This window comes from Nuphar pumila, chromosome 2 (assembly GCF_984573655.1).
Source record: "Nuphar pumila chromosome 2, dmNupPumi1.hap1.1, whole genome shotgun sequence".
Lineage (NCBI taxonomy): Eukaryota > Viridiplantae > Streptophyta > Magnoliopsida > Nymphaeales > Nymphaeaceae > Nuphar > Nuphar pumila.
This window is the reverse complement of record NC_143250.1, coordinates 52,893,806-52,908,878: the sequence shown is the minus strand read 5'-3', so window position 1 is coordinate 52,908,878 and position 15,073 is coordinate 52,893,806. Positions and strand designations below refer to the sequence as shown.

At 37.6% G+C, this 15,073-nt stretch overlaps 1 protein-coding gene across 1 annotated transcript; it reads left to right on the top strand.

Annotated features, from left to right (window-relative positions):
• Positions 1 to 3,300: 3,300 nt before the first annotated feature.
• On the top strand, positions 3,301 to 3,978 carry LOC149845476 (glutaredoxin-C1-like). Its single transcript, XM_089997640.1, has one exon. The coding sequence runs from the start codon at positions 3,511 to 3,513 to the stop codon at positions 3,976 to 3,978; it is 468 nt and encodes a 155-aa protein (XP_089853766.1). The 5' UTR covers positions 3,301 to 3,510.
• The last annotated feature ends 11,095 nt before the right edge of the window (positions 3,979 to 15,073 follow it).

The window sequence follows — 15,073 nt, the reverse complement described above, 5'->3', positions numbered from 1 at the left end:
TCAGTCGAATAAGTAACAAAGATTTTTAAAAAAATCTAAAGAAAAAAAAGAGAGTATTCAACAGGGAACCCCGTCCCGGGTCACCCAATGGTTCGGGGAATGTTGTCAATATCGGTCTGAATCGCCGGATCATTTTGGCAGAAAATCGATACATTGGCCGATTTTCAAATAAATCAGAAAAATAGTTTAAAATGCTTTTTTAATATTTTTTACTATTATTTGAATATTTTTTGACACGTGCCATTATCTGGTTAAAAGTTGGGCAATTCAGCTCCCGAGAATCGGTATCGCCCGATTCACTTGAAAACGATTCAAGGTCCGAGACTATAGTGACAACATTCGTTGGGGCTGAACCCCATATTACCCAGAATCGATTTCTGCTGGAATCATATGGTAGCTCGCCTGGTGGATGCTTTTTGCAGGCTAGGGCACTCATCTGAGTTAAAGATAAAATCAACAGGCACTTCTTCCTTTGTTTGTCATAAAAAAGGAGCATTTCTTAAAGGAGAAGAAAGTTCTAATGAAGTATGGGACAATGACATGGCATATTTTTTTAAATCACAATAAAGAAAGGAAAACAGATATGACCAAAGGAATTATGCAACATTATGTAACTATCAAAGCCTGAAAAAGAGCCACAACGTACATTTTATGACTACCACATTTATTTATTTACAATGTCTTGCTTATATGTGCATCTACGTCTCTATATAAAGGGGAAGAGTTGTGGCCAAGAAGAGCCATCTCAGATACCTTTCTTGGTTCTACTACAGTTACTGGCCACAGCTCTTCAAGTGGTTTCAGTTAATATTGGCCCTCCATCCTCATAAGCTCCTTGGATCAGCCATCGAGGGCCATTGATCAAATTTGAATCGAAGGAGTTACCAACGAGTCCTACCTAGCTTGGAGAAACAAAAATTACTAGTGAAGTGTTAGGAAGAGGCCAACAGTGTAGATAAAGGTATGTGACCTCTTTCTTTCTTTCCTTGTTTAAGTTAATGTGATCTAGTGTTTCACACTAGAGAATAGAATTCTCACATTTTTCGCTTCCAAATCCAAACTTTAGAAAATTCCTTGACTTTACCTACGAAGGCCCTGCTCATCTGATCGAAATGGGCTTGTGAATATCACCAATTGCCGGGACATTGCGACTTCAATACCCATGGGTATAGCTTGTTGTATTATTGGTAGGGGTCTGCCTAACCTCAACTTGCCTACAGAAGAATGAGTTGAAACAATTTTTTTTTTTGTAAAGGCAAGCTGGGGTTAGGCAGACCCCACCAGTCATTATTCAAGGTATCATTGGGTTTTGAACATGCAACATCCCACCACAAGGAGACGTGCATATACAGCTCCTACCAACCACGCGGAGCCCCTATTGGTAATGAATGAGTTGAACATGCAAGCAATGACAAACTCCAATGATGGATTCGGCTGGCACCGTTTGGATTATCTTTGGATTCTGAAAATCAGGAAATATTTCTTGTCTAGTTTTATGATAAGACCCCACGTTAGACTCAAAAGTTTACAGTAAAGGTTTGATTCTCATGGGCGGTGCAAGCCAACGTGTAACATAGGCCATGGGGGCAGGGGGGAGTTTTACTCTGCGAGCACGACAACTGTAGGTATGGCAGGTCTTTGTGCTGGGTGCGGTTTCTTTGGGTTATAAATCCAAAACAAAAAAAGTTCATATGATCCAGGTCCAGGTCACAGCCCATTCTAAGATGACTAAGTGGGTGAACATTATCTTGGATGGATGAGGAACTGGTCTCAGTGTGAGAATTCCAACACCCTGGTGCTGAGAACAGCACATGCAAGATGCATGTGTTATTTCTTTAGTTTTTTCTAGATAATCCAAGGACAAAATAAACAATCAGTGACAGTACAGACATTATCTTTAGAAGCAAGCAAGAAAAAAAATAATAATAAAGTAAGCGTCCCTCCTTTAACCTCATATGCAAAACAGACCCATTTCAAAGATGGCGTTTGGGAGTTCATGATTAATATGCACCTTTTTCAAATATTTTTGGGAAAACGCTTTCTGTTATGTTAGAATACAAGAAGGGAAGTTTGTAAAAGTTACTTTAAAAGTGAAATGAAATGTAGGCCCCCTCTTTTTATAATGCTTCAAAATCAGGGGTCACATTCACATAGCATCATTTATAAGGGCGTTTGTGACATTCAAGAAATATATAGGGGTTTCTCTAGCAATTTAACTCGCCCCCAAGTAATTAGAATTCAGAAACATATATCATATATATGAACTAGCGCTGTCAATGGGTTTGGTTTGTATAGGGTACCCAACCCGAATTACCGAGTATGAACATGGAAAGTGTTGACCCGAATAATATCTGGATCGAACTGAACTTGACCGGGTTTGGGTAATGATTTTTGCTGGGTACCCGACCCGACCTGAGTAATTTATATATAATTTAAATAAAACTAAACTTCTAAAATTATTTGTGTCTGAGTTTGGGATCCTATTTTCGTAACCCCACAAAACCTGAACCCAAGCCCAGACCCAGTATGGCCGGATTCGGGTCAACCTTGACCCGAACCCTTGACAGCCGGTAATATGAACCGTGGATGGCCAGGATTCCTCGGTGGATTTGAGTGTCACTTCAGTATGACGAACCTGATACTAGGGATGTAAACAGTTCGGGTGTAACCTGATACCCAACTCCAATCTCAGTTCAGTAAGCAGGTTTGGCAGCCAAATTTGGATCCGATTAATAATCGGATCCGGATTTGGTATTAAGTTTTTCATTCAAACCCAAACCCCGATCTGTCTAAAACCTGACCCTATTAAGTGTAAATGTCGGGTTTTGTTTCATCTATTTTCATCCGAATTTGAAGCCGATTAGGCCAAACCCAATTAAATCAAACTTGATAATGCTTAGATCCGATCAATTTTTCTTTCACGGGTGCTTAAAGTCCGAAACTCTCATTCTTATTCACAACATGAAGCATCAGGATTCCCTAAGGCCCCCGTTTGTTTCAGGTTGTGAAAAGGAAATCAGCCGAAACTGAAATCTCCCCCAAAGCAGGGCACGTTTGGAAGCAAGAAAAATTCTCATGAGAAAGGAAAATTTTGCTCATGAAATTTTTTGATATGGTAACTTTTTTAAATGAATTTTTTTTACTTGTTTTATGTAGCATGAGAAAAACGGAGTGAACGATCAGCCCCCTCTTAGAGAGAGGTGGTTAGACCAATAGAGAAACCTAAAAATGGTGGTGAGTGAGAGGAAGATGAAAAATGAAGGAATCTCCTTAAACAAACGACTTTTAAGGGGGAAAAAAAAGTGGAAATGATATAATCATTCTAATTTTCACCCATTCTTGATAAATAAAAAAACAAAAACTTTTTTTTTACCTCGATCTAAATCCCAATTTTTCTCGATTCTTCCTCGTTTTCTTCTTTTTTTTTTTTTCCGTTTTCATCTCCCACACTCTCTGAGTCGTTTCTCACTTTCTTGGAATGTGGATGAAAAGCAGGAGCACAGTGGTGCAATGGCATCGCGAACATCCCTCACGGGCACCGGCAGCGAGATTCGGGCGGAGCCCTGGCGGCGTGTCGTTGTCGGCGGCGGCCGCGGCGGCGCGGGGAGGGTCCGGCCCTCCTGCGTGGCCGATCAGGGCTCGTCGTCGTACAACTTTCCACCGGGGTCGGCGCTCGATCGCATCGCGCGTCTCGTATCGGAGAACGCGGTGGTGATCTTCGGCTTCAACGGCTGCTACATGTGCCACGTGGCGAGGCAGCTCCTCTGCGGCATGGGCGTCAACCCGATAGTGTACGAGCTGGAGGAGGGCGGTAGCGGCACCGAGGACGCCCTCGCCCTCATCGCCGGCAGGCACCCTCCCGTTCCCGCCGTCTTCATCGGCGGCAGGTTCGTCGGCGGCCTCGAGCGACTCATGTCCATCCACATCAAGGGCAGCCTCGTCCCCATGCTCAAGGAGGCCGGCGCCCTGTGGCTCTGAGCCCCACGCGCTTCTGAGGGCGAACCCTCTTCCCAGTTTTTTGCTCTCTTATAAGTTTAATTTTATTCGCTTGGCGAGTTTTGGTGTGGCAAATATCTCTTTGCGGTTAATGCTGCCGGCTGGCTGTTATCTGTGTTAAGTCTCTAACTTATTTCAATGTTAATGTGTGAATTCAGTTTGGGAACGGAAACATGGTTATCACGTGTTATCTTTTTATTTTTTATTTTTTTATGCGCTAAACTTCCTCGGCTTGCTATGAATCCGGATCGGGTGAATGCTACCCTCCATCAGGCATTGGGCCCCACAGCTGACAGCCCTTTCTCCAAGATGGAGGGGTGATCAGGTCCTTAATGCACAAATATTTGTGCAATCATATTGAACCAAATCTTTCTTTTCACCAAGGATTTCACGTGTTACCTGAATACATGGTGTCGCCAAAACGCCATGGTGAGGATGAAGTTGTTGAAAACATCATTTTGTGAATGGTGTTGAAGTCAGTGCTTGCTAAAGGCTAAAAAAGCTATAGGTCCCGCTAAAGCGAGGTGTACGGTAAAAAGCATATGCTTCACACATAATTATTTAAAATGAAAAAATTTCTTTAAAAAGAAGAATTTATGGCATTGCAACATATGACATGAATATTTGCATCATAATTATGCCTAAACAACAAGTTAAAGAGCAAAAAAATAGTAAACAATATAAGACAGTAATTGTTTAACAAAAAATAGCCAAAACCTCACGTACTTATACAAACCATTTCATTTCAAATCAAAATAAATTACAAGGGCATATTTCAGATGCACTCAATGTGCAGAAAATGAAATACATTTGTGAACTTGTGATACTATAGAATGCAGAGAACATAAAACCCTAACATAATCCTCATTTACAGTATGGGTGAGTTAAAAAACTACCTTGAAACATGGAAAAAATGGAGAGAGAGATTAGGTGGAGTGTTTATTTCTCAAATGCCAACCAAACAAAAACAAAAACAGCTTAAAGCCACCAACAAAAATGTGAAAAATGAAAAACCTTTCCTGGTTTGTGCAATCACCCTTCACGCCACCTTGAACCTTCAAATTAAGTTATGCTGCCTCTGTCCTCCATCTCAGTTATTTTTGGTTGAATACCAAAAGGCTAACCATACAAAACCCCCTCAACCCAACAAAAATGAAGGAGGACAAAGACCGTTAGTTGTAGCTTGTGAATTCACCCTGTAGAGTAATGAAGATAACAAAAATATTTGTGTGGAAGCAATATAGGATCTAATAAAGATAAAATCAAATCATAACATAAGAGTTTACGTAGTTCGGTCAACACGACCTACATCCACGGGGCCCGAAGAGAATAATCCACTATAATAAGAGTAAAGAGTACAATATAGAGAGTACAACGTCCAATAGCTTGTCAAAAGCTAAAGAGAATAACAACAAAGGAATCACAGGAAGAGAGAGATACAAGATTACCTCTCGGGTGTACAACCCGAGTCAAAACCCACACCACAACCAACACCTCTCTTTGAGGATCAATGCGCGGTGATGAACCTTCTTTCTTCATCTTCTTATCTCTACTCTCTTTCTCTCTTTTACTTCTTCTCTCTCTGCATGTTGCACACAGCCACTCTGCTCACAACACTCTGCTCTTCTCACCCCCAGCACACAACCTCTGCACCCCTATTTATAGATGGCATAGAGACTTCTAGATGTGAGCCTTCTAGACTCATTTCAGAAACCGAAGGGGTTTTAGCCTTTCAACTTCTCATGCATTAATGAGAACCAGTGGGTGATTATTCTACTTCCCCATATCATTAATGAGGGATAGGGCTGGACCCAATAATCTCTTCCTCCAGCTCAAGGGGTACTCTAATACATCTAATCAACTGGAGTTCATGCCGACCAGCTGTCGACATGTATTTTGTTTCTCTATCGATAAGGCCTTTGTCAGCATATCTGCACCATTATCATTTGTGGAGATCTTTGCAAGATGAAGCAAATTTTTCTCAAACGCATCTCGAATCCAATGGTACCTAATATCTATATGCTTTGACTTTGAGTGAAAACTCGAATTCTTGGCGAGATGAATGACACTTTGACTGTCGCAATACACCAAGTATTTGTCTTGTCCTAAACCCAACTCCTTCAAGATTTTTTTCATCCACAACATCTCTTTGCAAGCTTTTGTAAGAGCAATGTACTATGTCTCAGTAGTAGACAAAGCAATACACATTTGCAATTTTGATTGCCATGATATAGCTCCCCCTGCAAAAGTGAGTACAAAACCCGATGTAGACTTCCTCATATCAATATCTCCAGCCATATTTGTATCTGTGAAACATGTCAATACAGGTGGTCCACCCCAAAGCTTAAACAAACTTTGGAGCTCCCTTTGAGATATCTAAACATCCACTTTACTGCTGCCCAATGCTCTTTTCTTGGATTTGCCAGAAATCTGCTAGCAACATCTACTATATATGCAATGTCTGGTCTCGTACATACCATCACGTACATCAAACTTTCAACTGCTGAAGCATAAGAAACTTTCTTCATTTTCTCCTTCTCCTCATCACTTGATGGACTCTGCTCTGAGTTCAGCTTAAAGTGACTTGCAAAAGGAGAACCAACTGGCTTTGCATTGTTTATATTGAACCTGTCCAACACCTTCTCGATGTACTTCTCCTGTGATAACTATATCTTCTTGGTTTTTTTATCATGAGAGATCTGCATGCCCAATATTTCCTTTCCTGACCCCATGTCCTTCATTGCAAAGGTCTTACTCAGTTTCTTCTTAAGCCTATCAATTATAAACATATTTTTTCCAAGGATAAGCATATCATCAACATATAACAAGAGAATAACAAAATTCTCACCGAACCATTTTATGTAGACACAATAATCTGAAGTCGATCTTTTGTATCTATTTTCAGCCATAAATGAATCAAATTTCTTGTACCACTGTCATGGAGCTTGCTTCAACCCATACAAGCTCTTTTTCAACCTAAATACAAGAATTTTTTTACCTTTGACTTTGAAGCCTTCTGGTTGCTCCATGTATATCTCCTCCTCCAAATCACCATGGAAGAAAGCAGTCTTCACAATCTAGCTGCTCAATCTCTAAATCCAAACTAGCAGCAATACCTAGAGCAACACGAATAAAAGACATTTTAACAACATGAGAGAAAATCTCTTTAAAGTCAATACCTTGATTTTGATCAAAGCCTTTCATAACCAATCTAGCTTTGTACTTTGGTTGAGAACATTGTTCTTGAGTCTTCAACCTGAAAACCCACTTGTTCTTCAAGGCCTTTCTGCCTTCTGGTACTTCCACCAAGTCATAAGTGTGGTTTTTCTACAATGCATTCATCTCATTGTGCATAGCTATTAGTCTCTGCTCTTTATGCTTACACTCTTGTGCTTCCTGGTAACTCTATGGTTCACCTGCATCAATAAGCATTACATACTCATATGGAGAATACCTTCTGGAAGATTATGACTCTTTGAATGATCTTCTCAGCTGGGGTTTTGGAGAAGGTTGCTCTCTAACTTCTTCTTGCTCAACATGGCCTGCAGGTAAATCAACATCAGCCTCTGCATTGTTCTTCCTTCAACTTGTGCCACTGGAGGAGTAACTGGATCCAAGTAGATAGATCCACCTGCAGAAGTCTGAATTGGCACCTCTTTCTTGATATCTTCAAGTGTCTGGTCTTCAAAGAATATTATGTCTTTAGATCTGAATTCGTTCTGCTTCTCTTGATCCCATAGTCTGTAGCCAAATTCAGCATCACCATATCCCAGAAAAATGCATTGCCTCATCTTATCATTAAGTTTAGAGCACTCATCCTTGGGGATATGTGCAAATGCTCTGCATCCAAATACCCTCAGGTGCTTGTAGGACACATCCTTTCTTGACCATACCCTATCTGCAACATCATTTGTTAAAGCATGAGCAGGAGACAAGTTGATTACATCAACTATTGTCCTTAAAGCCTCACCCCAAAATTTCTTTGGTAGCTTGGACTGTGCAAGCATACACCTGATTCTCTCTACAATTGTATGGTTCATCATTTCTGCAACTACATTATGTTGTGGGGTACCTAGAACTGTCAACTCATGGCGAATTCCATGAATTTTACAATATTCATGGAATAGACCTGTGTACTCGCCACCATTATATGACCTGATGCATTTCAACACTTTTTCTATTTTCCTCTCAACCATAACATAAAATTGCTTAAATACATCAAGAATCTGATCCTTGGTTTTTAGAGGGTATGCCTAAACCTTCTTGGAGAAGTCATCTATCAAAGTAACAAAATAAAATGCACCACTGAAAGTTTTCACATCAGTAAAACCATTAACAATTTTTATTCTCAGAGGACCACAAACATTAGTATAAACTTGCTCTAGAATGTGAGATTTTTTATGAAAGGCATTTCTAACAAAAGATACTCTATGTTTCTTATCAGCTAAGCAATGAACACATGGGTTTAGATGTGTACCTTTTAACTCTGAAAGTTGCTTCCCCTTTGCAAGAATTTGCAAGTCATTCTCACTCATGTGGCCTAATCGACTGTGTCACAAATCAATACAAGAATTCTCAGCTGTATTCAACTGTTCCTTGCATATCTTACCTTCCATCTTGTAAAGAATACAACATCTCTTTTCTCTAGCCTGAACCAATGACCCGCTGCTGAGTTTTCACTGTCCTTGGCTAAAAACACTGCTTTTGCCCTCTTCATCAAGCTTTCCTACTGAAAGCAAATTCAACCTCAAGTCTGAAACATGTCTGACATCCTTGAGCACTAACCTGTACCCGAGACTGGTATGGAGATGAATATCTCCAATCCCTATATTTTTTGACAATTCTGTGTTTTCCATTCAGACAACACCGAAATTACCGATCTTGTATGTATTGAAATACTCTCTCTGTGATGTGGCATGATACGAGACTCCTGTGTCTATGACCCAATCTATATCCTAGCACACACAAATACATGGATCATTAGTAGTAGACAAAATCACAAGCTCACCTTCAACTATGGTTATGGTATCTTCTTTGGTTTCTGATGGTTTTGTCTCTTTCCCTTTTTTCTGATTTTTCTTGGCTCTTTGCACTGATTCTGAAAGTGCCCTTTCTTTCCATAATTGTAGCAAGCGATGTCCTTCCTTGACCTGGACTTGCCCCTATATCCGCGGTCATTTTTCCTGTCCTTTAATCACCCCTGCCTTTGGATGAACTCACCATCAATCATTCACCAGAATCCTTATTCAGTGATGATCTTCTCCTAATTTCATTTGAAATGAGCGTACCCGTGACTCTTCTATATCCAATGTTTCTTTTCCATAAATTATGATTGTCACAAGATGCTCATAAGATGGTGACAATGGGGTTAGTAACAATAAAGTTTTATCATCATCTTCAAGTTTAACATCCAGACTAAACAGACCGACAATATTCTTATTAAACACAATAAGATGGTCAAGAATGTGAGTACCTTCCTTCATACGAAGACTATAAAGTTGTTTCTTGAGGTGTAACTTGTTGGACAAGTTCTTGGTCATATAGAGGCTCTTTAGCTGCAACCACAATCTTGCAGTTGTCCTCTCTTTCATCACGTTACATATGACTTCATCTGATAGACATAACTCAATCACACCAGCGACCCTTAAGTCAAGATCATCTCATTCATCATCAGTCATGGTCTCTGACTTATTTGCCTTCCCAAAAAGAGCCTTGTGCAACTCTTGTTGTGCAAGTAGAGTCTTCACTCTTCTTTGCCATAAGGAAAAGTTTTATTTGCCATCAAACCTCTTCACCTCAAACTTGGAGCTAACTGACTTGGAAGACATGACTTTCCATGAGCCTGACTTTGATACCACTCGTAGAGTAATGAAGATAACAAAAATATTCGTGCAGAATCAATACAGAATCTAATAAAGGCACAATCAAATCACAACATAAGGGTTTACGTGTTTTGATCAACACGACCTACATCCACGGGGCACGAAGAGAATAATCCACTATAATAAGAGTAGAGAGTACAATGTAGAGAGTATATGTAATACCCAAAATTTTTAATGATTTGTAAATTCTGAAGATAATTCAAGTCTCAATTCTAATTCATTCTAGATACAAATTATAGTGTTAAAACATTGAATTTTTTATGATTAGTATTATTCAAATTAAAGTTTTGGATCTATATTTAAAATCCTAACAAAATTCTGTTAACGCTTGTCCAAAAATCGAAATTCAGGGACATTTTTGCCATTAATCAAATCATCAAGGGTAGCTTAGTAATTTGCCAATCTAGTGGCATTTTTTCGGTAAAATACCCAACTATATGAGGTCAAAATGGTAAATTTTCTTTTAGGGACATTTTCAGGGAATTAATAAAATTATTAGGGACAAAAATAGTAATTTGCCATCTTCAGTGGCATACCCAGTAATTTTCTGAACTTTAGAAGGGCAATAAAGTAACTTTTGAATCCCTTATGGCATTTCTGAAAGATGGGATTTGAATTAGGGTATAAAAGGTATAAAAAGATTAGCAATCAAATAAAATATAATATTTTATATTAAAATATTCAAAAGACCATGGTTTTGGAAAACCACTTGCCCAAAACCAAGGGCAACCATGGTTTTTCCAAAACCATGAGCTGACAAGTGTCACCTCACAGTGAGGAGGTGACACCCATCCCTCTTCTCTCTCTGACACATGTCAAAAAAATTAATAAAATAATATAAAAATGACAAGTGTCAAAATAAACTAATATTAAAAAAAAGGTGACAAGTGTGACCAAAGTGGGTCCCACAGGGAGGGCGACACCCTCTCTCTCTCCTATAAATACCCCCTCACTCCCTCTCTCTCTACCCAACTTCTGAAGTCCCTTCTCTTTCTAAGCTCTCTCTCTCCTACTTTATCTCTCTAACTTCGAGTTTCTCTCTCTAGCTTTTAAGCCTAAACCTCTGTAGAATCTCAAATTTTTTCTAAGGATCCCCTTCTAGCCTCTTTTCTCTCTCTAGACAAGATCTACTCCTTCGTTGAAGTTTTGATAAGCTAAATCCAGCCCCAGGAGCACTGCCTGCAGAAGTTGTGCTAAATTTAGCAAAAAAATCAAATTTGGATAGCGAAAGCACTGCTCAAATCAACTAAACAAGGTTAGTATTCAGAAACCCTCTTCTAAATTCGAATTCATACTTTCTGAGCTTCCCTATTCTCTTTCTGAACCCCAACTATATTTCTTTTGGATTTAAATTTTGACAATTTTGCCAAAATTTTATCCAAGCCTGCCTCTACGCAGGGGAAGCTCTGTTCAAATTTTTTTAAATATTTTTAAGTATTCAGAACTTCTTTAACAATAATTCTGGCAAAATTTTCTAAAAGACTTTTAAAAAATTGGGTTTTTATAGCAGGAGTTCTACCAAAATAATTTAAAGATTTTTGAAAAAAGTAGAATTAGTATAGCAGTAATGCTGACCAAATTTTTAAATGATTTCTGAAAAAAATTAATTATTTTAATAAGAATTTTGGCAAAAGTTTTTCAGATATTTTAGAAATTTTGAGTTTATTTAGTAGAAGTTATATCAAATTTTTTATAACTATTTCAGAAAAAATCAATTTTTATAAAGAGAATTCTGTTAAAATTTTCAAAATCATTTTTAAATATTTGAATCAATTTTTTTGAAAAAACTTTATAAAAATATTTGTGATGCAAAGTCATGTTCAAATTTTTACAACTCGAATTCAAGTTCAAACCTTTTTCGAACTTTTGAGTTATTACAGAGGAAATTCTGTGAAAATTTTTATAAAAGTTTTATAGTCAATTATAAATAAATTTTTAGATTTTTAATAATCCCCTTAAAAAGATATTTATAGGGAAAATACTGCCTAAAATTTGATATAAAAATATTAACTCATATAATGAATTTTATCAAATTAAATCAAAGCACGAGCGCTTTATCCTATTCCCCTTAATCCTATCAGAAATCACGGTAAGTTATTCTATCAAAATCTTATAATTTTTATATTAGACATGTTTTTGATGCATGCACAATTATTTTAATCTGATTCATGATCAAATGCATATTTCAATATCCGCATGAATAAATATTTGTTTTGAATGACAAGATTTTCAATCTTATGATTTGAATAAAATTTTGATGGGTACTATGGTCAAAACTTTGATGATTTTCAATTTTGATAAAAGAATTTTTGTATAGCATGTTGATTTTTGAAAGATTTTATTGCTGCATAAGTCATGTCTACACAAACTTAATTTTCGCCTTCATAGGCGAGTGCTCATTTTTATAGAGAAAAATTCTGGATGGGCTGGGTACATATGACCCTTGTTTATTTGAAAGGAATGATTTGGCTATTGAGCCTAGTTTTGAAAAGATGTAAAGTCCCATAAAAGAATCCTTCAAGCCCATCTAGGTTTAGCCTACCCTGGAAGGGGTAGTGGTACAACCAGGAGTGACATTGTGAAGATGATGATTCTTGGGAGCAACGGATTCCCTGGGCCTCCTGTCACTCGTGTTGAGGAGGCTGAGACAACGGGTCTCAAGGCTGTCGCATGCCAGTGGATGCATCCAACTCTCCTTATTTGCTCGCCATTGCCGAGAATCTTTTTAGTCGTTGACCGCTCGCTTGGAAGCTCATTTCACTCAGGTATCTGGGTAATCCACAATAGAATAATACACCCTCGGAATACTTAGTTTGAGATCAGAGTGCCCTCCACCGTACCAGGAGAACGTTAATATCGAAACAATGACCTTTTCTTTCATAGAATTTGATATAAAAATATGCTTTGTTGATATCACACATAATCATGTTTTAATTTATTTTTAATCGCCATATTTTTAATTGCATAATTGTTCTTGAATGTATGCATTTTGATTTATAAATTATTGAAATCATGCTTAATATTTGAATTGTATAATTTTGATTAATAATTTACCTGGCTATCATAAGTCTGATCTCGTTTTATGGGGATTTCAGGTTCAGATATGGAGTAGGCGATATTACAGTGGATATTGGATAAGTGCGGCATCGAAGAATCCAGATTCCCAAGATCCTGAGATCAATTTAGGATTTATTTTAAATTTAATCCTAAATGTTTAAATTTTTAAACCTTGTGAAATGACTATGTATATAGTGTTGATATAAATTATTGTTGCTCTTGTTATGAATTGTAAAATGTGACGTGCCCGAGGTTTAAAAACCGGAAGTCAAAACTATTTCCGCTGTCTAAAAAAAATGTATTTTTAAAGGTTTTAAAACCACAGGGCGTTACAGTTGGTATCAGAGCGGAGTTTTGGGAGATCTGGTTCGAGATCTACCATGTCCATACATTACACTGTAAGTATTTACTTTAGATTTTAATTTTATTATTATTATTAAATCATTGTTTTCCTTATAGATGACTCCTCAAGATTTGGTCAATATCATTGAAGAACTTGTCAAGGATGTTCAAAAGTTAGAAGAATCGCATACAGTACAAAAAAGGGTTGTGGATAATTTAAAAAATCAAGTTCGAAGTCTAACAAAAGAAAAAAAAATTTTAAAAAATGTCATAGGTGTTTACAAACCTATTTATCACAACTTTGCCCAATAGAGTTGGAAGAATGTTTATTTTGTGGAGAAGGTGGGTATATAGAAAAAGAATGCCAAGTGAAGATAGGTTGTATTAAAAGATAGCGTGCCGCTTAAAACCTGCCAGATCAACAGTCCGGTGTGATTGTTCTTGCTCCTCATCCTCAAATTGCACCTATTATCATTTCATCTGACTCACACATAATACCTGCTCCTGCACCCACCTTAACTCCCTTGGACTTTGTATTTTCAGTTCAACCCCCTAAACCTATATATACCCCAAGGGAACCTACGGACGACCTTAGCTTATATTTAGGAAATCCGGATAAACAAGTTTATACTATAGATCCAAATGTTGCAAGGCCTTCTCATCCATTAGGGCATATTAGGAACAAGAGGAATTATATGGGAAAATTCTTCAAACTTCCATAGGGTATCTTTTAACTTTTTGTTAAATATGTAAATTCTTGTAAATATGGGTTTTGATGCATATATGTTCATATGAATAAATGTTTTTTTTCTACTGATGATGCATGAAATGCACATCATGTTAGTTATTTATTCATGCATTTTGTGGTGAGTTTAAGAATTAAAACACATGATTTGATGTATTTTGATATCAAGGGGTTGTGGTTCGAATTTCAGAAAAATCAGAGTTAAAATGAGAGAGTTATGACTATTTCAGTGTTTGGGCATGTATTTCGAGGTGGAGCGGATCCATATCCGACCCAATTAGGTTGTTTTGGACCTTGGATCAATATTTAGAAAGCCCAAATCCAACCCACATGCATATCCATATCCATTTAGAAAAGTTTTTCAGAAAACCCCTCAAAAAGTGGCGCAGAGCAAAATATTTTATTTTAAGCCTGTTTCTGAAAAATGCCAAAAGTATAAATATTATTTTTGCTTCAGCCCTAGACGTTTTTGGCTTTGGAATTTGCGCCCCTCTTGTGATTCTTGCTCCAGCCATTATCTTCCCCATTCGTTTCATGCCATCCTCCATTGAAACCGAGAGTTTTGCTTGAATTTCAAGCATTCCTTCTAGTTTTCTCTTGCATCTCTTTTCCATTTCTTTGCATCCTTGTTGGTATTAACTGTGTGTTGTGTTTTGCAGGTGTAGCAGAGGTTGAAGGCACCTTTTCTTGCATGAAAGTGCGAGATACTCCAACAAGAAGGATCGACTCTACCTCCATCCGATCTTCTAAGCCACCCGATCGAGAATCGGCTCATTTCCCATCTTCGGTGGACTTCAAACGTGGTGCAGCTGCATCCATTAACATAGTTAGACATAGATTAATTAGTTTTAGAAATATTTTAATATTGTATTTGTTCTTTAGTGTTAATTAGGATTTACGTTAGTTGATTCCCTTAGAATTAAATTTATTTCTACTTTTTAGAGTTATTTGTTATAATTGATTACTGAGTTTGTATTTTCCTTTGTGTTAGGTTGAAAAGCATACTAAAAATTCTAGGATATTCTTGTCCAAGCGTGAAAAGTTGATAATT

Excerpts from the sequence above, each read along its gene's own strand:
- LOC149845476 (XM_089997640.1), top strand. The coding sequence starts at position 3,511 with ATGGCATCGCGAACATCCCTCACGGGCACCGGCAGCGAGATTCGGGCG.